The sequence below is a fragment of the Pleurodeles waltl genome, chromosome 10, assembly GCF_031143425.1.
Source record: "Pleurodeles waltl isolate 20211129_DDA chromosome 10, aPleWal1.hap1.20221129, whole genome shotgun sequence".
Taxonomy (NCBI): domain Eukaryota; kingdom Metazoa; phylum Chordata; class Amphibia; order Caudata; family Salamandridae; genus Pleurodeles; species Pleurodeles waltl.
Window position 1 is genome coordinate 401,498,671 of NC_090449.1, and position 22,950 is coordinate 401,521,620.

Below are 22,950 nucleotides of genomic sequence, written 5' to 3' on the forward strand. Positions count from 1 at the left end.
CTTTGCGCTGCTGCTTGGCTGATGTGACGCGGGAGGAGCATCGACGCTTGAGGCCTCCGTCTGCAGAGCCTGCTTCTGGGTCCGCTCTGCACTTCCCCGAATTTCTGGGAGCCGGAGCGACCCCCCACCCAACTAAAAGAGTTTTATGAGGCCATGTACCTCATTTGTGGGCAGACCAACCTCAACACAGTGCCTTCGAGCCCAAGGGTTTCGGTCCAGGGGCGTTTGGGTTTGGTGCCGGTGGCTTCGGCTCCAGCCACCGTGGTCCCCTCCGGATCTGCACTGACACCAGTTGTATCCCCTACGAGTTGCAGTGGCATCGGCTGCCACCGCCTCTGTCCTCGATGGGACCTACTCACCCCCGGTCGGATTTGGACCCTTTTCCTTATGGGTACGAATTCGGGGAAGGATTGGAGAGGTCCCTGGACCGTTATGAATACCAGGATGACCCATCTTTGGACTGGGCATAGGAATTTGGCGAGGCCGGTGAACTGGACACTTCTCCAGACGCTGGCATGCTGTCTCCTCCTCCGTGGCTACGGCAGACAGAGCGACTTATGCTATGGTGCTCAGTAGGACAGCTGAGGTCCTTGGCCTTGAGCTACCTACTTTAGAGGTCAGGTCCAATCTCCTGACGGAGGTGCTTCAACCAGGGGCTTCCACATCTGAGCCTCTTTTGCCATTCAATGAAGCACTCACCGACGTCCTTTTGGGTACTTGATCCAAACCCAACACAGAGGCTCCTGTGAATAGGACTATCGCACTCTGCCATTGGCCCGTCCCGAACGACCCTAAATTCCTGTCCCAACACCCCATGCCTGAGAGTCTTGTCATCCAGGTGTCCTCTTCCTCTGGGGCACCTCCTTCCGCACCCCCCGGATAGGGAATCAAAAGGCTGGAACTATTTGGGAAGTAGATGTTTTCTTCCTCCAATCTTGCGCAGCGGTCCGTGAACACCACATGCCTTTTGGGCCACTGTACCCACTCTCGATAGGATACGGTTGCACAAGTTCTGCCACAGATACCGGAGGAGGCCCGTGCTATCGTCTACCAAGCTGTCAACGATGGAAGAGATGCAGCAAATTTCACAATCTGATGTGGGCTGGACACAACCGACTCTCTGGGCAGATCGGTTGCTACGATGGTGGCCTTACGATGCCACGCCTGGTTGCGTACTTCTGGTTTTTTGGGGGATGTCTAGCAGTCTCTCACAGACATGCCCTTTGATGGCTCCCGCCTCTTTGGAGACTAAGTGAACTCGGCCTTGGAGAGATTCAAGGACTACCGGGCTATGGCTCGGTCCCTTGGTCTTTCCACTGCCCCTCGCCCCCAGCAGGTCCGCCTTTCACCCCTTTCGTTGCCACGGAATGGGCTCAGTGTCGCGTGCCCCTCCTATCCATGCTGTTCAGCCGCTGCGTGGCCGGGGACGCGGAATCCCGTGTGGGACAGGGAACCAGAGGTCTGCCCAGTCCACCCCTGCCCCTTTTGCAGCCTCAAAACCCTCCTAATCCGTCCCCTCACTCCAATCCAGTTGGCGGCAGGATTCGCCATCACCTGCCCCACTGGGAATCCATCACTACGGACAGGTGGGTTTTGCAGATAGTTCGATAGGGCTATTCCCTCCCTTACGAATCGGCCATGCCTCCTTCATTCAGCCACCTTCCGGAGGATCATTTGCCACTTCTCCGCCAGGAAGTCGCGGCTCTCTTGGCCAAGGGAGCTCTAGAGAAGGTTCCTGTGCCAGAAGTAGGTCATGGTTGTTATTCCTGATACTTTCTGGTGCCGAAACAGGACAGGGGCTTACATGCTATCCTAGACCTTCAACTACTTCCTCAAGAAGGAGAAATTCAAAATGCTCACCCTGGCTCAGGTTCTGTCTGCCTTTGACCCAGGAGACTGGATGGTAGCGTTGGACTTGCAGGACGCTTATTTCCACATTCCCATTCTGCCTGCCCCCAGACGTTACCTACGATTCGTGGTAGGTCACGGGCACTGTCAGTTTACTGTGCTCCCCTTTGGCCTTACCAGCGCCCCTATGGTGTTCACAAAAGTGATTGCGGTGGTTGCAGCTCATCTGCGCAGGTTAGGGGTCTCAGTCTTTCCCTACGTCGACGACTGGCTGTTAAAGGCGGACTCGCCCCAGAGAGTCGTCTCCCACCTTCAGACTACGGCGAGCCTCCTGCACACACTGGTGTTCACTATCAACATGCCGAAGTCACATCTGACTCCCTCTCAGACGCTCCCTTGCACCAGAGCTCTTCTGGACACAGTGCAGTTTTGGGCTTATCCTCCTGAAAAGGGAGTCCAAGATACTCAGGCTATGATTCCGATCGTTCAGGCTCTGTCTTGGGTTTCGGTGAGACGGACTCTGAGGCTGCTGGGCCTCATGGCCTCCTGCATCCTGCTAGTGACATGGAACCAGGGTCCAGATGTAGCAAAGGTTTTTACCCATTCTGTGTCAATGGGAAAAAGTGTTCGTACATATGGTCCCATTTTCTTACACGGTGCTCAGCTATAATTTCAGTGGTCAGGTATCATTATTAGGGTCGGTCGGTCTGGAGTGCATGTGTAAGCTCATCCCATGCTGCTTGTATGGTAGGTTTACATAGACAATGGACTTCCTCCTGTTGCAGCATCACAGATTCAGCCTCTGCCCACTTGATCATTGTATATTGCCAGTGTAATACCTCCATGAGCAACGCTGTTTTTCACCTCATCTCAATTACATGTCTAGCTGAATCAGTGAACCGAGTGGCAGAGGCTCGCTCCCCCGCTCATTGACCCATAGAGAGTAGCTGAGTCCCAAGAAAAATTGAAAAAAACCCAAAAAAAACAGAAGGGGGTAGCGTAGGACTCCTCTGACCCCTGTGGCCTGGTGGTGGGGTCCCACACGGACCCCGCTGGGGCCAAGCGCATTTATTTTTCACATGAAAACACAGAGGATCCACAGGATAATAAAAAAAAATCATAAAAATTAAATGTGGAGAAGGGTCGCCAGCGCCCCTTCCATGCTGTTTTCTGCCCTGGGGGCCACTACACCTGAGACCCAGCCGTAACAAAAATAGGGTAGAGGGTGCCACCTGGCCTCTCTCCCATTTCTTTGCACCTCCGAGATCCCCTCCCTGGGTGTTTTTCACCCCCAGGGCCCTAACTCCCCGGGCACGGCCGTGCAAGGAAATGGGAGGGGGTCCGTGTGGCCCCTGTCGTGGAGCCATTAATGGTGTGGGGATCCCATCCCCCATGGGCTGGCTCCAGCTAAGTCCTGGGGTGCCCACTCCAGGATGTAGAGGTTGCCCTACCCACATTAAAGCAGTCAGGGAAACCTGTATTTACTCTTGCCTGCTGGGAGCAAATTCAAAGTTTCTGCCAAGCGAGAGCAAACACTAAGTCCACTCCCAGTAGGTGAGAGGAGGAAAATGCTCCCACCCACTGGGAGTGGACCTTTCATCTGGTTCCCTGCCTGCAATGAAGCGGGCAGGGAAACATGAAAAAATTACTGCTGCCTGCGGGAAGCAATAGTTTTAGCTGCCACCTACTGGTGGGAGCAATGCCAGCTCCCGCTTAGGCGGGGAGCCGCCCGGGGCCGCAGGTCTTTGGGGCTCCCTCCTTCCCTGCAGCCCACAAAAAAAAAACAGTGGATGCCCTGGGTGGGCTCCCGGGGGATGGGGGTCCCCAGCTCCAATATTGGCCCACGAAAGGGGGCTGCATGCCCCCTCCCGTTTATAAATGTGGCTGGGTCCTGGGGAGGGTGTCCCTGGAGCCAGTACTGGCCCGGGCAGGGGGCTGGGTGCCCTCTCCCCTGTATTAGTAGAGTATGCCCTGAGAGATGGGGACCGGGGTCCATGTTGGCCCTGGGAGGGGGGCTGTGTGCCCCAGTTGGCTGCACGTGGGATTGGCTGCATATGGCCAACCCCTCACCTAGTTTAAAAAAAAAAAAAAAAACTACAAGTTCACTGGAAAAAAATTAAGGTTACTCCGATGTTATCCTTAGGAAATAGAATAAAAAAAAAAAAAAGTATAAATTCATGTGGAAAAACAAAGGTTACAGGTTGTAGTTAGTTAGGTTTAGAATTTACACTCACACCTTGGAAATTCAGCAGTTAGTTATCTGAAGTAACTATTACTCGGGCCCTCATCTAACTAGAACTTCTGCCCTCGCCATGCACTGTTAATTACCCTATATATTACATAAGCAGTCTGACATCTTCTATGACATAATTGATAATATAACTGCAACATTTGCAGTAAAATTATTGATGACAAAACTGTGCATTTCAAGGGCATGAATTATAGTTACATAGAGTAGTAGTCTTACCCTCCCAAGTAAGGAATAGGCTTCTTGGGAAATCACAGGCCGCCCTTGCAAAACTTGAGTACATGATATAATCAAACAGAGGAGCCAGCCCAAACACAGAAAACTGGGCTAGCACCAGAAAAAATAGAAACATGGTGGTTGCGTAAATAAAATGAGGCTCGCACAGAGATAGGGGCCCCAATTCCGTAAATGGGGAAATAGGGGGTATTATTCTCTGTGTGCGTCGAAATGAACATTATTCTTATTTGAAAGGAGAATCTACCAGAAGAGGGACAGCATATCAGCTAATTGTAATTGAGGCAGAAAAACCACTCTAACATCAAACTGCTTTGTAGTATATACAAATAAGTTTCTTGTCAGTTAAGAAGCTTTCTGCACTGATAAGTGACTCAAATATCATATTGCTACAGGCCCCGCAAATGTTTGCTCCCGCCTGACGGCTCCCTTCTTCAATGTAAGAAGATACACTCATAGTGGCGCCCATATAGTTTGGAGGCTTACGGGTGAGTACCTCAATTAGGCGTAAAGGTGGAGTTGGCATATGAAATGTGTTGAAGCTGCACTACTGTAAATCAAGGCTGAGTAGGGCGCACTAGGTAGCACCCAAGTATTGTAGCAATATCAGAATATCTGCTCTCCATAGTCAAGGGTACATAAGAGACGTTCTCTAAATAATTTTGTAAAAAGTAGGCGGAGGATTAGGAGTGTCACTTTTTGCAGCAGTGTTAGCTGAAATCCTGGGACCTACCAGCTGCCCGCGAACCTGGAAGTGACCTGGGACGCAGTGCAGCATTTGTTGAGATAGGCTGATGACGTAGCAAAACCCACGTGGGGGTTTCTTCGGAAAGTGCCATTCAAACTGATCGGGCAAGCACTGACATTAGCTGAAAGGCGTAAACCCACTGGTTGGGTGCGGCGTTAGCAATGCACGGACACTGGACTGGCTGATGACGTGACAAAGCCCATGAGGTGTTAGTATGAAAAAGTGCTGCACTCGCAGATATGGCGGGCACTGTCGTCGACTTAAAAAAGTAAAACCTATGTGGGGTTCTCATCAAAAGATCCCATTCTGTATCTTAGTATAAATATACAGACGGGTCTGAGAACATAAATTAAGCTCAATGTAGGGAAACTCAATTGATTATAAAAAATAAAAAAAACAAGAGTTGACTAATGAAGACAGTGTTTGACTAGACACAGATGAACATGTGTACTTCCATTCATAGGATGTCAACCTATTGTAGGCAGGCCACATAAACACAAGTGCCCATAGAGGTTAGCCCATGTCGAAGTTGCCATTCAAGAGGTGGTCAGGACGAGCTAGCAGCAATGAGGAAGGCAATGCCAACGCGCAACCAAAGCTGTCCAAAATGTAGCTATGTCTTAAAATATTCCCTGTAACAGGTTTTTGCAGTGCAATTTAGTTAGACAGATGGTATCCCATCGTACTTCTGAGCAGAAAGCATTGTCCCACATTCATTAAAAATGCTGATCCAGGGAGTAACAGCACTTATTGTGTCTCTTGAGTCTAATCAATCAATCAGGGATTTGTAAAGGACAGCTAATCCCCCATAGGGTCTCAAGGTTCTGAATGCAGGCATGCTGCTCTGTCGAAGAGCTATGTCTTTAGGTCCTTCCTGAACTGCTTCAGTGATGCAGTCTGCTTGAGCTTGAGGGGGAAGTGTGTTTCATGTCTGAGCTGCTAGGTAATAGAAGGATCTTCCTCCTGCTGTACTTTTCCGGATCTCGGGGACGGCTGCAAGGACGAGCTGGGGGGAACAGACATTTCTGTTGGGCACGTAGAAGGTGAGGCGGTGATTGAGGTATTCTGGTCCGATGTTGTGCGGTGCCTTGAAGGTGTGTATCAGGAGTTTGTATGTGATGCACTTTGTTGACTGTGAGCCAGTGTAGGTCTCTGAGGTGGGAGGCGATTCGGCTGTGTTGGGGAATGTCCAGGATGAGTCTGGCTGCTGCATTCTGGACTTGTTGTAGTCTTGATTGGTAATGCCGGCATATAGTGCGTTATCTTAGTCTAGTTTGCAGGTGATGAGTGTGTGGGTGACTGTCTTCCTTGTGTCGTGTCCAATGACCCATCTGTGCTCCTTCTCCAACAGTTTGTGTGTCACATTAAAGTGATTGATGATGGTTTCAAGAATAATCCACTGTAAATGGTCAGGAGTATGTTGTCTCTCAATTGTGTGTGCTCAACTTGGTAGTAGCCCATTGGCATGTAATGGTACTGCGGTGCCCCTTAATGTGGGCCTTAACCGGTGTGGTTGTCACCCCAATATACCAGAGACCACATGTGCAGGTAATTTGATAAATGCAGGTCCTTGGATTGCACTTAGTGTGTTCTTCAAATTCCAGGTTCCTGCTAGTCCCATGTCCACAGATGTAGTCGTCATTGTGAGGGGACACACATGACATTGGCCAGAGGGGTGATGGCCTTGGACTGGCCTCGATGTCTTCTGTTGAGGTCTTGTGTGTACCACTACATCTTTGATGTTCAGGGTCCTCTTAAAAGAATTTGTCAGTGTTGTCACCCCCCAATCCTTAAAGTTGTCCAGCGTTTGTTAACAATTCTTTTCACCTAATGGAAAAGTGGTGTAAAAAACTAGTAATGCAGGTCAGTCTCAACTCTTCTGATCTGTCATAGATCACCAGCAGGGCCTCTCTGTGGTTATTTTAGACTCGGGATTGCCAGTAAGTGAGGGATAAGTGGTGGTTCAGTAATTTCTGTTGTCCGATCACTTGCTTGGCTGTCAAATGTCCTCAATTCACTACAGTTGCGTCTGGGTCTTAAGAACTGGCCATTAGGTAAATTAATACTCAGTGCTCTAGGATGATGGCTCTCAAACAAAAGTAAATTCTTACAGTCAGTCTTATTATGATAAGTCTTAGCTTTCAAAAATGAATACTTCTTGTTAAGACACTGCTTCCAAAGTTGAGCCTCCAATGTAAAATCCAATCTTATAAAAAAAGGAAAAAAAAGGGGGGCTATCTGCCTGCCTCTTTGGAGTATAAGGCAGTTTATAGTAAGCATTCTACTTAGTGTGTCGGTGGCCTTTCACTTTTTGTTCCTTTCATAAATTTAAAAGCAACCCCACCAAACTGAGTGTGTTTTGTTCAAGGTCGCACCTTTTCTGTTTCAAAAATAATTATGAAATAATTCCTGTAGGTACCAGTCTGTGTTGTGCTAAGCTTTGGATTTTCTATGACACTGAATGGTTGCAACAGTATTTAACAGTACAAACTAAGCAAAAAATCAGGAGACACATGAACATTTCAGGTGATACATATTTAATTCCAAAGGTAATAAACATTTAATGCCAAAGTAATTCCTTTCTGCAAGGATTTTTTGTTTGTTAGGAAATGGGGTGTATTATATGGCATGCTTGTGCAGTCCCACTGTTATATACTCACCAAGCCCTTTAGGACCAGTAGGTTTCATCTTCCAACCCTCAGCTCGATCTGCATTAGCTTTGTTACTGAGCAGCTAGGGTTACACAAAGGAACTAGTGTAAAGCATTTACACAGCACCAAAACAATTTAACAAAGAAGAAATTGACACAGCACTGGAGAAATCCGAGCTGTTGTGTTCTTGTGCTGCGAACAGGAGGCCAGTTAGCTGGCCTTTGGAGTCCCTTGGCTTTGCTGGTCTCTGAAGATGGCTTCTCCTTGAGCAGGACACAGCAAGCACAAGCCCCTTCCTTTGCTAGCCACCAGATGCAGTAGGTGCAGTCTTCCTTGATGTAGCCGCTCTTTGCTGGCCTCTCGGTGCAGCAGGTCAGTCTTCCTTTGGTCCTTCTTCCAAGTCAGTAGAGATCTGAGGTGTGGGCGCTAAGGGTTCCTCTTTTATGCTCTGAAAATGCGCTCATGGCGTGGTGCATTTAGTAGCCAATGGACTATCAGGTTCCCTTCCACCTGGTGATCATTTCCTGTGGAGTGTGGCATCTGGCTATCCCAGGATGCACCATTTTGTCCACTCTCAAGAATGCAAGACCCCTCTCTTGGTGTTCAGTCCTCACTAGCCCACCCTGGTGTGTGGCTGCCTCACGGCTTCACGTCCTTGGGGTAACCAGTTTAATAACTGATTTCCCCTCTCTGCTCCCTGTGCCAGCCTGTCTGCCTAAACTCTGGGGCAGCCTTCCTCTCTAATGACACATATGCCCTTCAGATATGGCTTATTCTTTGAAGCCTGTCTTTTGGGGCTAACACCCAAGTACCTTCCCGCTGGAGGGAGGTGCTGCCTCCCTGGCCTTCAGCTGCTCTTTGATTTCCTTCCTCAGAGTCATTGGCACGTCTCTCCAGGAGGGCATAAAACCGTCTTGTGGACAAGGCTCCTTGTGTGCCTGGGAAGGCACAGGAGTTTAAAGTGCAACAAGGTGGCAGCTTTGTAAAAGCTGCGCACTGGAAAGAATTGCATTAATTTCGACTTCAGATATAAGTTGGGTTTAATGGAATGACATGAGAAGTTTGTTACCTTGGAGTGTCCACTGTGGTTGCACCATTTAGGAGTCAGCTGAGGGGCCATCATGTAACCCTGCACTCTCCAATTGGTTGACCAAGTCTTTCTGCAGTAGAAACAGTGATTTTGCGTGTCAGGGCACGTAAATTAAATGTCCTGCCCATGTCATATGTTGCCTTAGGACTTTGTAGGCCTGCCAGAGGGGTGACTTACATAGATGTACAGGGTGAAGTAGTGGCTTTGCCATTGCTTTCCATGGCAAAGTCAGGCTAGCAGTGCACATCTTCTGGGCTGGGGGACACTTTGTTTTCCACATGAAGGACCTCCAGAGTGGCACAACTAGTGATGCCAGCCCTGGAGTACCCCTCTTAACTTACACGCCCTTAGTACCAGGGTTATTAGGGGGTTACAGGTATTTTAGCCATTTCTATTTGTGTACAGAAAATACAGAATACACTTTAGGGTCAGGGCACTGGCACTGAGGTCTAATTAAGAGTCCTCAGTGGACTCTCAGGGTCGAGAAACCAGCAGCATCAGTCAAAAAACCTGGGGTTGGCCATACAAAAAGAGGCATTCCCTTACATTTTTCCAGGCCTAATTTCCCCAACACCTGGTTATTCCTCAATTATAGTTAATGACAAGTGCAGTGGATTTTTTTGTTGGTCTTAGAAGTCCTACTGCTTTGACAAGTCCTTAGTGGAATCTCATCCTCTAGAGACTTCTAGTTTCAGATTCCTTACCTTTGAATTCTACCTGGGTGTCAGACTGAATTCGGAAAAAAAAATTGAGCAGTACTCCTGTGTTCGCCATTAGGTGGCATTAGTCTGCTCCGCATCGGCATCGGCTGCACCGGTTAAGATGTCACGGTTCCTATATGGTTGCCTCCCCGGCGCACTGACGTCTGTTCTTTTCTTTCACCGCCAGCAAACGCTAATCGGAAGAGAGCTACCCCTCAGTCATTCTTTGACTGGCTTTTTTTTATTTTTTTGTCGAGAAATTTTCAAGTGTTCCACTCCTGATGCGTTGAGGATCTCCTCCAGAAAGACCAGCTTCAAGCCATGTGGGTCATGTCATCGGGCAATGTCTGTGACGGATCCTCACCTCATGTGTCTTTGGTGTGTGGAGGGAAACCAAGACCCAAAGTTGTGCTCCGAGTGTCAGGCAATGCATCCGAAGGCTTGGAGGGAGTGGTCCCTGAAGTTGATGGCGCTCCAACACTCGACTCATTGGAAGACAAGGTTGTGGTTGAAAGGAAGGTCCCAGAATCGGTTATTGAGTCCTCCATTGTTCTTGTCCCACTCCAAGCCCTCGGGCAGTCGGGTGAATTGAAACACGTGGAGTCCAAGAACTTGAAGTGTTCTTCGACTTCTCACCTGTCAGCCAAAGAGACAAGGGAGTGTTGACACACTAGACCTCGTGCTGCTGAAAACAGCACCTGGGGGCGTGCCTCTGCACCGCCCTGTGTTTCTGGGAGCCGTGGTGAAACCAACTCTGAGAGTTTTACAAGCCCATGTGCCACACCTGGAGCACCTAAGATTCCTGCGGAGTCCGAAATGGCTCCTTCGGGTTCTGCACTGGCAGTTTCAGCCTTGCGCCAAGGGGCACCCAAGAATCCAGTCCTGGATCTGGACCGGCATCATCCGTACCACTCCGACCTTCCCTGATGCTCCCTGCACCACCCGTGCCCACGGGCGAAACAGTCCCCATTGTGATCTCCAACTCACATGGCAACAGATGGGCATTGTAGACGCCAGTGCTGGCAGGAGCCTTGCCCCCTAGTTCTATGATTCAGGCCCTTTTACTATGGTTCAGGCCTCGCGGATGAATTGGAGGGGTCACTGGACCCTTTACAAAACCAGCCCCATGAAGCTATGGTCTTGTGTGAAGACGTGAGTGAGTCCAGTGGACTGCATATTTTTCTAGATACTGGCATGTTTTCTCCTATCATGGCTGTAGGAGACTGGTTCAGTTTCTGATGTACACCTATGGTGTGGTACTCTATACTGAGGCCAGGCAACTCTTAGTGATAGTGAATAGGAGTCCAGATAACAGAAGCTCTTTAGGGGTAGCTGAGGCAAACAGCTCAAGCTTATCCAGGAAGAATGCAAAGAACCTGCAATACCACAGTAGTCAGACTCACAAAAAAAAACCACATGTGTTGCAAAAATAAAGGATACTTGATTACAGCACTACTACTAAACCGACATTTGTATATCTCCCGTTTGGAGTTTTACACATAATATATACATAAAATAACCATCAGAAATAGCATAAAAATACACAGGGCCCTAGGGGAGGTCCAAAACATATACTAAGAAAGTGGAACGTGAAAAAGTGACCCCCAACCAAGATGTGTGGTTGTTAGCTAGGGGCTGGGGGCAGTTAGGAACACCAGAGTTAAGTACAGTGACCCCAGCAACCAGGAGTAATGTAGTTACCCACCCAGTTATCCCTTAAACTAACACAGAGAGTAGGAGTTGTTGGAATTCAGGGCCCTTCCCAGTCGACCCAGATGAAACCAGCAGGCAAGAGGATGGATGGAGAGCGCCCCCACCCCAGGGACCTGGATTCAGAATTGAGAAGGGACTCTCTTTGATGACTGTGGATGCCTCAGATTGTCCAGCTGCTGTCATGACCTGTGGACCAGGCCGGTAGAACCTGGGGACAGATTCTTGACGTGGAGGACCTGCAAAGGAGGGGGACAGAGTCCAGCACCCTTGGAAGTGCCCAGGTGGTGCAGGTGGCAATTCCCACCCTTCTGAATGTGAATTTCCTGCAAGTCAGTGGAATAAGTCATCCAGCTGTGGGGTCCAGGAGCTGCAGAAGATCCCAGGAGCTGCCTCTGAGCTGTCCCTAGACGGTCGCCAGATTGCAGGAGGGTCAGTGACCAGCCAGGTCACCAACAAGCGCAGGCACATTCAAATAGGAGTTTCAGAAGATATTGCAAAGTTATGGGGACCAGCAAAGTCCAGGAGACTGTACCCAGGAGAGGGAATTATGGTTGGCCCTGAGCACACAGGAAGGCCAACAGAAGTCGATGGAGTCCCCACGAGTGACCCACAGGTGCTAGACATAGGGAGTCACAAGGAGGCTTTACAAGCCTGACAAAACAGGCGTGCTACATCGCAGGAGTTGCAGGGCAGGGGCTGATCTTTGGATTGAGAATGCTGGAGGCCGGGGCTTCTTGGAGCCTGAAGATCTCCCGGAGGAAGAGTCAACAAGCCTTGGCAAGGGCAACAGTCGCTGTGCACAGGTTTCCAGTTCAAGCGTAGGGAGTGCTACAAATATAATAAAAAGGTTGGTCGCCTCCTTGCAGTACGAACGCAACAGAAGGTTGCAGCTGGTATAATCTAAGACTTAAGGGATCCGCAGGGGGTGCTCGTGTCCAATCTCAAGGATATAAGGGAAGTCTTCTGCAGATATTATGAAGAGCTTTACAAACCAACCCCTCTAGAGGGTGAACATTTAATGAAGGGGTTTCTAAATTGTGTAAAATTGGATATAATCACTCAACCCGAGCAGGAAGACCTTGGGGCCAAGATTACAGCGGAGGAATTAGTAGTGACAATTCTTGAGCTACCCACAGGGAAAACAGTAGGAATTGGACGCGATTCCTCTTGAATTCTACAAACATTTTATGACTGTACTGCCTCCAGTTTTGTTAGAGCGCTTAATCCTAGTGCAACAAGGTAGCAAACCTCTGGTGTCCTGAGCAATGACGAATATAGTGGTATTTTAAAAAAAAGGAGCAATCCCCTGCAAACCTCCTTCGTCCTGGGCAACAGCGAATATAGTGGTATTTTAAAAAACAAGGAAAGCACCACAAAATACGAGTTCATACTGGCTCATAACATTAATAAATAGCGTTGCTAAGATCTATTCTAACATCCTTGCATCTCGTTTAAGCACTGTTCTAGGCAAATTAGTCATAAAATATCAACATGGGTTTGTGCCTGGGAGCGACACTACTGATCATACTTGAAGGATCATCACGCTGCTTGATGCAAGTAATGTCTCTAGAAAGCCTATGGCAGTGTCCCTGTTAGATGCCCAAAAAGCATTCAACACGGTCAACTGGGAGTATCTGTGTAAAGTTATGGGTGTGTATGGGCTAAAAAGGGGTTTCATTATGGCAGTGCAAGCAATATACAATAATCCGGTCAATCGGGTACAATAAATGTGGGGTGAATCAAATTTGATAGAAATTAGATGAGTTACCAAATAAGGGGTGCCCATGTTACCCATTATTATTATTTGCTCTGTATATCGATCCCTTACTCCGACAGTTAGAAAGTAGCTCAGCTATCATTCCAGTAAGGAGTTACGGATGGGACACCAAAGTTCTAGCTTACGCTGACAATGTAGCTGTGGTAACGACAAAGCCATATAAGGCCTTAAAAGATATTGAAAGGATGGCAGATAAATTTAGGGACTTTTCAGGGTATTTACTGAAGAGACAACACTCAGCTGTTGATTAATAACCACACACTTGTCTCTCCCTAATCTAAGATTGTATCAGATGGCTGCTGCCTTATAGTATGTGTGGCCTCTGGTGGCAAATGGAGACGAGGGGCTAAGAGGGGTAGAATATGCACAAAATATTTATGAATTGGTTCGATGTCTAATAGCGGACTGTTACCTCTGTTTGAACCCAGCTATTTCAAGAAAGTTGGTTTAAAGTACTAGAGGCTGCATTTAAATGCTGGAATTTGTGGTGAAAGAAAAGCGATCTTGGAAGGTTCAATAGATACACCTCTATTTGTAAATAGGCAGGGTTTGGAAAGATTCTGGATTGCAGACACATTATAAGACAATCTTTAACTTATTTTATACCCCATCTAAAATAGCTAAGGGGGGGGGAGGACAGAGGGGACACATTGTCTGAGATCCTGCGCTTTTGGGATAGATCTAATACATATGTTTGCTAATTGTATAAGATTAGACCTACTGAACACTGTGATCACAAGATTTTTATAGGAATATTGAAATATGAAATGGAACTCACCCCAAGTATCATCCTTTAAGGGGTAATAGAGATGCCAGGGACAGCAAAATATTGGTTCTTAATATTTTTATTAATGGCTGTATACTTTGTTTAGCTACTGCAACCCCCATCATTCCAACAGTGGCTTATGTGCCTTCATTCCATATATCATTTGGAGATAGCCTTGTATTAATGTAAGGGCAGAAAAGCCAGACTCAAAGGGCAGGAAATTTGGGGCTTGCTTTAAGAGTGGGTCAAGTCTCGGCAGTCGGTAACTATTGAAACGACCGTGGATGAGGAATAAATTGAGTGTATTTTATGATTAACAATAGGATTACTTAGCACAGTATGCACTTTGGTTGTTTTTCCCCTCTTATTTCTGCACTCGTGCACAATTTGCACTTTACCTAGCTCCTCAGGCATTCTCTTTAGAACACCTAGGTCTGAGACAGGCTCAATGAAATGAAATTCTGCCTTCTTGGGTGGAGATTCATTGGTGGCAGTTAACAGCTTTTGACCTTACTCCTGAAGTCTGTAACATAATCTTGGCAGCCAGGCATCCCTCCACCAAAATGGTATACACCTGTCATTGGAAGAAATATTGTAGCATGATGCACAGACATGTCTTACCACCTTTTTGCCCCTCTCTCTGAGATCCTGTTGCTCATCCTTCCCCTTAGCCCAGCAGGTCTCTGCTATGGGCACTCCAAATGTTTTTTTGTCTGCTATTTCTGCTTTTTTGAGGCTGTCTGATCAGCCTTCTTTGTTGGAGTCATCTATTGTACATAGGTACCTCAAAGGTGTGTTACACATCACTTTCCTCCATCCCCATTCCTAATGTGCGCTCCTTTCAAGCCTCTCCACAACTGCCCTCTCGGGCTTCTCAACTTCGAAAACAGCCTTCCTTGTTGCCATTACATCTGCCCGCAGGGTGAGTGAACTGCAGGCATTGCCATCTAAGCCGTCCTACCTTTCCATCTACAGGCCTTGAAAAATTCACCTCTCCCACTTACAATGGCGAGTCATATTTTATCGGGTCGAGCTATTTTTAGGACCTACTTGACTATTCTAGCAAGTTGCCAAAGAACAGGTTTTCTATTGAATCAGAAAGTGAAGGAGGCCTTAAATCTCTTACTTGTCAAATTTGGTCTGTGTTCAGAGACAGAGGTCAAAAGTGATTTTGTCTTAAAATTAATTTTCCTTCTGACTGCAGAGTTACAGGATTTTGCAGTTTTTTTCCTAACACACAACATTTAAATAGCTAAGTCGACTGTACAAACATTTCAAAATATATTCCAGTAGTTGTGAAAGCCCTGTTTGTACTTCTGTGTGATGAAACAATATTTTAATAGGAAAACAAACCAGGACACTTTACTTGGTGATGTGCACACAAATGCTTTCTGAAACCCGATTTTCACACATTTGTTAATACATTATATAGTTTTATCAATAAAACTGCAAGTTAATAGGAAGGTTTTTGGACATTTTCTCTCTGTAAATGACAGTGTGCGACCACATCATGCTTTAGTGATATAGTTATTATTAAATATTAGTGTTGAACCATAAACATGCCTGCCCTGGTAGCAATGCTGTTGGTAAACTAAGAGGCAAGTAATGAATCGTGTGTCCCTCACATGTGGGCTAGATTCTTTTTATACATAAAACAAACATTTAGTCAATTTAATCAAACAAAGTTTTTTTGTACAGCAGAAATGCTGAGCTTACATATTTGAAGGTACACTCATATGTGAGAATGAAGAAAAAGGTGACTCTGTACAGTAAAATATTTGCCTTTGTTCACACAATTGAGACCTGTTTACGGGTCAAGTACATTAGAGTTATGGTTGAGTACATTATTCAAGTTACTCAACCTGCAGTTCTAGTAAAAAATTTATGATTTTTCAAGGCCTGCACTAGGGACAAAGTGGTGCTTCGCACTAGGGCCTCTTTTCTGCCAAAAGTAGTTACACCCTTTCATGTAGGCCAATCCGTCACCTTGCCTTCTGTGTACGCACTTACACTTCCTTGTTAGGAATAACAGAGAGACTACCGCCTGGACCCAAAAAGTGTGTTCTACCTTGATCGTAAAAAAGGGTTCCGGGTGGGTGATCCAACGCTTTGTAAGTTATGTGGGTTAGAAGAAAGGTCGGGCAGTGCAGAAGTGGACCATTTCTAGATGAGTCATACTCTGCATTAAAATCTGATGTGCACTGGTCAAAAATCAACTCCCTGCGTGTTTACATGCTCATTCTATCAGAGCTAAAGCTCGACCACTGCGTTAGCACATGGAGTTCCAGTCCTTGACATCTGTCATGCAGCAATGTTATATCTCTGCAAAGGTTAACCAAACACTGCTGCTGGACAGTCAGGTCTGTAGGGACAGGCACTTTGCCCATTTGGTCCAGCAGGACTTTCTAGTACGAACATGGTTCGCAGACCTACCTCCGGGGATGGTATTGCTTGGGTATCTATTGAAAGGTAAGGAATTTGCAACTAGAAGTCTCTATCAGATGAATAGGTTACTTACTTTCAGTAACACCATATCTGGTAGAGACAACATCTAGTTGCAGATTCCTTACCACTCCACCCATCCTCCCCACTCTACAAACTGATTTCTAGGGGCCGTATAGGAAAGTGCCTCTTTTGACATGGTCACCCTCCACTTTTTGCCTGATTTCTCTTGTGATTTTGACTGTGCACTGGGCCTCTGCTAACCAGGTCCCCAGTGTCCGATCTCTTTCCCCAAAACTGCACAGTTATTTTGCACAATTAGCAAACTTTGTAGCTACCACTAAGTCCTTAGTTAATGGTACCCTTGGTACCTATAGCTTGGGGTATTAAGGAAGGTCTTTGAGGGCTGCAGTACCAATCGTGCCACCCTCAGGGACCCCTCACCAAACCCACACAGTACTGCCATTGCAGACTCCACGTGCTGGTGCAGGCTAAATTGAAAACATGATCTCTCAAGCCCCTGTATGCTAGGTCCCCTATCACTGCATGATCCTGGTGTCACCCCTAAGGCAGAGTGCATCCAGACACATGTGAGGGCATATATGCATGACCTGGTATGCCCTTGCAATGTCACCTGAGACATAGTAAGTGCACAGGGAAGCCATTTTAAATGCATGTGCTGGACACTGATCATTGCAAGTTCCCCAGCTACATAATAGCTTCTCTGAATCCTGGGATGTTTGGTGTCAAACATCTCAGAATAATAAATCATTACTGACCCCAGTGATGTATTTAATACAAAATGCACACAGAAGGCACCTTGGAGGTGCCCCCTGAAGACCTCCCCACTACTGGTGTGTTCACTGACTGGTCCAAACCACTGCAGCCACCGTAGACCATGTTCTGGGCCCCTGAGGTGAGGGCCAACACTCTTGGAGGCCCAGCACAAAAGCCTGCTTTGGGTAGAGGTGATAACACCTCGTCCAGAGCAGGATGGATATTCCAGGGCGGGGAGCTTCAAAGGCCTTGTCACCTTTGAAATGCAACCCAGGTGTCTCCAACTGGCGGCGATAACCTCACTTGTGGCCGCAGCACAGGTGGGAAAATTTAGCAGATTAGGAGGTGTGCCCACTTCATCCCAGTCCCACCCCTAAGGTGGACGAACTGAAGTAGACACTATTTTTGAAATTCCTCCATCTTGTTTGGAAGGAATTAGGCCACTAGGGTTTTGGTTATGCCCACTTCCCAATGGGAATGGTCATAGAAAGGATGTAGTCACCCTAAAGGTGGTCTACCCATTGGCTACCACCTGGCACTCACTGCAGCGCTCCTAAATTGAGTATTTAGATGGGACCCCTGAACCCTAAGACTTAGATCCTAACTACCTACGAAGAAGAAGTACAAAGAAGAGTCATCCCCAAAGAAGAGAAGGAAGCGGAAGCAGCTGACCCAGTACCAACCCTTCTGGCCTGCCTTCTGACCTCAACAGACATTGCACAAAAACACTTGTCCTGCAGCTGCAGTTTCAAGAAACACAGTAAGCCTGCCTGCCTTCTAAAAAAAAAATACTCAGTCCTGTGAGCAATGGACCTGCTCAGCAACAAAGTATCCAACAAGGACTCTGCAGCCTGGAAACCCAACATCTGAAGTGACCTCTGCACCCAGTGACCTTGACCCAGTGAGAAGCCCACCAACGGTGCCAGCAGGGCTCCCCAACAGTCCTGAGCGTCACCCCTCCTGGACTCATCGAAGTAGCCTGCTGCCCCATCACGCATGCCCCCTCATACACAGCCTGGTGGTGAAAGAAAAGCCAACACCGACGGCAACCACTGCACCCGTCCCTCCATGCCAACTGAGGAGAGCCACCAGTGCCAACGACATCCCCCTGCTCCCCTGAGCTTGAGTCCCCCTTGGTTGACCACCTACTGGACTCCTCGATGATGCCTGCAACCTCAACATGCAGGACTACCTGACCACAAGTACTCCTGGACGGTGAAACTTGATGCCGAAGGACCCCCCTGTATCTGCCGGCCCTGGGCTCTGGAGACAAGGACCAATGGCGCACCTATCTTCCTGAACATCTCAAGTCTTCGACCTACCTGCTTGTCGTTCCTGACTGGCTTCCTAGCCAGAGCCTGCAGCCTGTCTTCATGAAGACCAAACGCCCATAGGAAACCATTGGGCACCCGATGCCTTACTGCACCTCTGTACCCGGCTGCCCTGTGTGACCTGTTGGTGTGGTTCTGATCAGTGCTCAGTACTCACCTTGACTCCCTGAGTTTCACTTCATAAGTCATTGTTAACTCTGTGTTTTCTGCATATTGTTTTCCTCCAAAGGATAACATTGAGAGAACTCTGAAAATTGCACACAGTGTCTATTTTTGAAACTGTATTAATTCTTAAAAGTCAGCCTACCTGATTACGAAGTTCTTGGGTTTGAAACATATATAAAAAGAATTGCTATTTTATAAATTGATCTCAAATTTATTCTTTGAGTGTGTCTCGTGTATTGCCTCTGAGTACAACAAATTCGTAACCGCTCCCCTCTGATAAGCCTAACTGCTCACCCACACTACCACAAACAGAGCATTAGTCCTGTCTACTTTTGCCTCTGCAATACCAATTGGGGATCCATTGGACTCTCTGCACAGTGTAGTTCATTTTAGTGCACTATATAGAGAGCCAGCTTCCTACAGACAGGGACTCCCCTTCCAGGGCCTTTGTGTTGAGACACCAGTTGTCGGTGTTCTTTGTGGCTCTGCACTTCTGGCATGGAACAGCATAAAAAGAAACTAGGGTTAGAGTGCCAGGGTGGCACCTATATAGGAACTTCATCGTCCTATCTGGCACAGACGACTCTGATGACAAACGCAGAGCCGATCAGCTCCATGATGGAGTACTGTTCACTAAAATCATCTGGGTCCAGTCTTACACCTGGGTAGAATTCAAAGGTAAGGAATCTGCATCTAGATATTTTCTCTACCAGATATAGCATTACCGAAGGTAAGTAACTTGTTCTTCCGATCAGGGCCTTTCTTTGAAAATATCAGCCGTTTTTCAGAGACCTCTACTCTAGCAGCTGCTGATTACCAAAATGGGTTTAGAAATGCCATTGGCATCTGCTCCTTTAGTGATCCATGAAGTTATTATTTTATAATAGTATACAGTTTCGAACAGATTGCTTGGTCCTAAGAGCGTTTTTCCCGTTGATCCTGCAGTATATTTGAATGCTAATACCTACCACCATAGGGATGTTTTATATCAGCTGTGAGTCAGGAGGTATGATTTTATTTGGAAGAAGCATTTTGGCTCCTTAAACATCAGACTTGTGTTTTCTATCTATCCCACAAAGCCATTGTCCAAGCAGATTTTTTGATTCACAAAACTCACTTCTTGAATCACATCAGTCATAAATATACAGTAAATTCAAGTCTCATTCAGAAGTATTCCGCTGTATTTTGATAAAATAGCAACAATGAATACTTGTATCTTTTGGACAGTGCTGAGGCCTTTTTCTCTACTACTCTAATACAGTATTCTATGTGCCTTTCTGTCTGCTACTTTAATATTCCTGTTGGTTTTGGTAGAAAACAGCCACAGGAGGTAGTGACCAAAGAATAAGTACATATTAGCATTGTTATGTATTACTGGCCCCATTTGATGTAAGCAGTTTGTCATAGGTTACAGAGAGGCCAGACCTTAAAATTATATGAGCTCAACTGCAAATACAGTCTTGAATCTGTTTTCATTTCTTCAGGGAGAGGTTCCTTCCGTCCCATCCAGTCTTCGCTCTCCAAATCTTCTCTTTCTCGTCCCATCGTCCCAAAATTAATACCAGCCTGTGACCATTTGTCCAGTAAGTGACTTGCTAGTAAATTGTGGAACTCAGTTTTCTCTCATGTAAATATTACTGTGAAGATATCTAGTGTACAGATTTATTTATGAGAAATGTTTTCCTCTAAGGTGCCATCGACATGGCAGCTAAAAGTGCAGGTATCTTGGTGGATGGCCCCATTCCAGTTCTGGAGTCTGATGTAATTGCAGGAATACGCCCTCTCTCCCCAGACCCCCTCTCTTCGGTTGTGTCAGCAGAAGACTCTGTGCTTGATGTTCAGCCATCTACCATGCCCACACTAAAGGTAGGTGACCTTTAGTTGTTTATGTATGTCCTTTTTCTTTCTATAAATATTTTTTGTTACCAACAAAGCTTACATAAAACTACAGGGAGATCCATACATTGAGTTTGCTTCAAAGTTTGAAGCTGAATACAACTACATATATGCCTTCCTCTGTTTTACTTAGAGTTTACATAATTAATGTTGTTCCTTTGTGACATGATTATCCATACTAAATAGCTGGGGTGATGAAAAGTGGGTGGGAAATTACTAGTAATTTGTTATTACTTGTATATGTTTGTTTAAAAGCAAAGGTTTGGTTTAGTTTCTGAAATTTGAAATACAGGGAACCCTTTTCTTTAAAGTAAACTGTAAAATACGAGTGATTTTGTGTACATGGATGTTTATAGTATGTGTGGCTGTAGCTAGACATGATCTGCATAATCCTGTCTTCTAGTATTGGGCTCAGTTGTTGCAAGTTGGTTTATTTGGAACAAGTCATTCCTGAAACTGGATAAGGCAAAAAACATTTTCTCTTTCAGGAGATATTCCTCTATAATCGTAAGTACTGAATAGTCTCACCGACATGCGGGGATCCTGGAAAATATCCTCTCTTAAGTGTACATCTTAACCTTACTTCAGGAAGACCAATTTTTACAGCCTATACAAAAAAGGGCAAACTAATAAAAGAAAATATGAAAAATTATAGAAACAAAATAATCTCCCCTTACAAATCTCATTCACAAATCTTTGTTAAATGAAATGGCGGAGAAGAAATAGGGCAAAATAGACACATAGTGTCTGCAGCTAAGCCAGTATGAAATTTGACTCTACACCTTTACGGGCTCACAGACGTTTCACCCGTAATCCCACCCACATCCCCACCCCCACCCTCTTCCCCCAAGTATCCCACCATGCCTTACAGATGGCAGTTACCTCAGTTATTTTATTTTTTCTGGCTCCTGGTGATAGGATCTTGGAGCACTGAGAACGGCTTTTATTAACTTTTCTTCACCAAAAACTTTACCTATTGGAATGTATCCAGCTTCATTCAGTGTCCTCGGATGCCTAGAGTATTTTTCTATCATTTTCTGACAGGAAAATTTGGTTTTAAGGCAAATAAAAGGTTATTTTTATTTGCCAAGTGTCCTACCTGTAGCAAGGGAAAGGCAAAATCATATCCTCATGTCTGTGGATACTGCCTTCCTGTCAATCACATCAGTCAAAAGTCAACACTGTAAAACCTTTTCCAGGTATATCCTGAAGGTATAGAAAGGAGAAAATTTGCCTTCATGGAAGAGAGGTACTGTGCAGAGCACACAGTGTGCTATCTGGAGGTGGGACGGCATATTAGCAAGGAGAGGGTCCGTCCTCTACCAGAGCTCCTACTCCATCCTTTGAGGACTGCATGAGAGGAGATGCAAAAGCAGGAAAAATCTAGAAAAAAGAGCATGTTTCCTTTCAACGTCAAAGTTCAAAGTGAAGCCAAGATACAGGCCCAACCTGCTCACCATTGAATACTGAGTCCAAATGAAAGAAGGTGCTAGTCAATGTCTAAACACAGAAATTTGATGGAGAGATACCATGATGGTGAAACATAGGAGACAGTCAATGTTGATTGGTTATTCAACATCAGGACACACAATCTGCGTTTTCCATCTCGAAATCAGCTGACTGGATCAGAAAAAGGAAGTCCAGAAGTCTTCCAACAACTTCAGATTCAGAATACTCAAGCATATTCTCTTTCATCGCCAGAAGTCATACCAGATTCTCCAGAACAACATACTTATTGACCACCTTCACCGTATCAACATCCATTTCGTCCAGGAACACCTCCACATCTATTTCCCTCATGTCCACCTCTTCTTTCACCTCTGGCATCTCCTTCTCTAACTTCAGGGCATTTAGGGGCTGACTCTCCGACAGGCCCACCTGTAACACCAAGGAGATCTAAGTCTCCACCAGTGAGGTCCAGACCATGTCACAGATCAAGAACAAGTTCAAAACATCACTCAACACATACTAGTCCAGCCTTCTCTTTAAGATGCCAACACAGGTCCAGGTCGCATTCCATTCCCCAGCGATGTACTCTGATACAGGGAGGTTTTTCCACATTTCATGAAGTATTCATATGAAGAACTACCAAACTGAACATTGTTACTAGCTCCCACAACAACAGTGATTTTTAAAACTCATCAACATTCATCATCAAGACCTATTTACCATTAGTTCCAAGCCTATTGACACTGGCTATGGAACTATTTATTTCACCTGCTTCAGCAAAAGCTGTGCCATCCAGGCTACAGAAACAATACAGATCTCCTGAAGAAGACTCATTTTTCATCATTCAGATCCTCATTCTGATTCTATGGTGGTCTTAACTGCAGAAAAGTACAGACTACTAATTCTTCCTCTAAAGTCCCAATACACAAGGAGAGTAGGAAATGTGACACTGTGGGGCATAAAATATGGGGTATAGCATCTACAAATATACATTTGCAAGTGCTACTGCCCTGCTAGGCAGCTATGACCGATCTTTATGGGACTCTCTTGCCAAAAGATCACAGAGAAGATTCTATTGAAATCCTTAAAGAGGGCGTAAAGGTGTCTAACCAAA

General features: G+C 46.1%; 1 protein-coding gene across 2 annotated transcripts in view; it reads left to right on the forward strand.

Annotated features, from left to right (window-relative positions):
- Positions 1-22,950, forward strand: part of CRAMP1 (cramped chromatin regulator homolog 1) — a 982,369-nt gene that overhangs the window by 734,142 nt on the left and 225,277 nt on the right. For both annotated transcript variants that reach the window (XM_069210635.1, XM_069210634.1), the window contains exons 15-16: positions 19,976-20,074; positions 20,182-20,357. In XM_069210635.1, the coding sequence (XP_069066736.1) occupies positions 19,976-20,074; positions 20,182-20,357 (275 nt within the window). The remainder of the gene's footprint in view (positions 1-19,975; positions 20,075-20,181; positions 20,358-22,950) is intronic.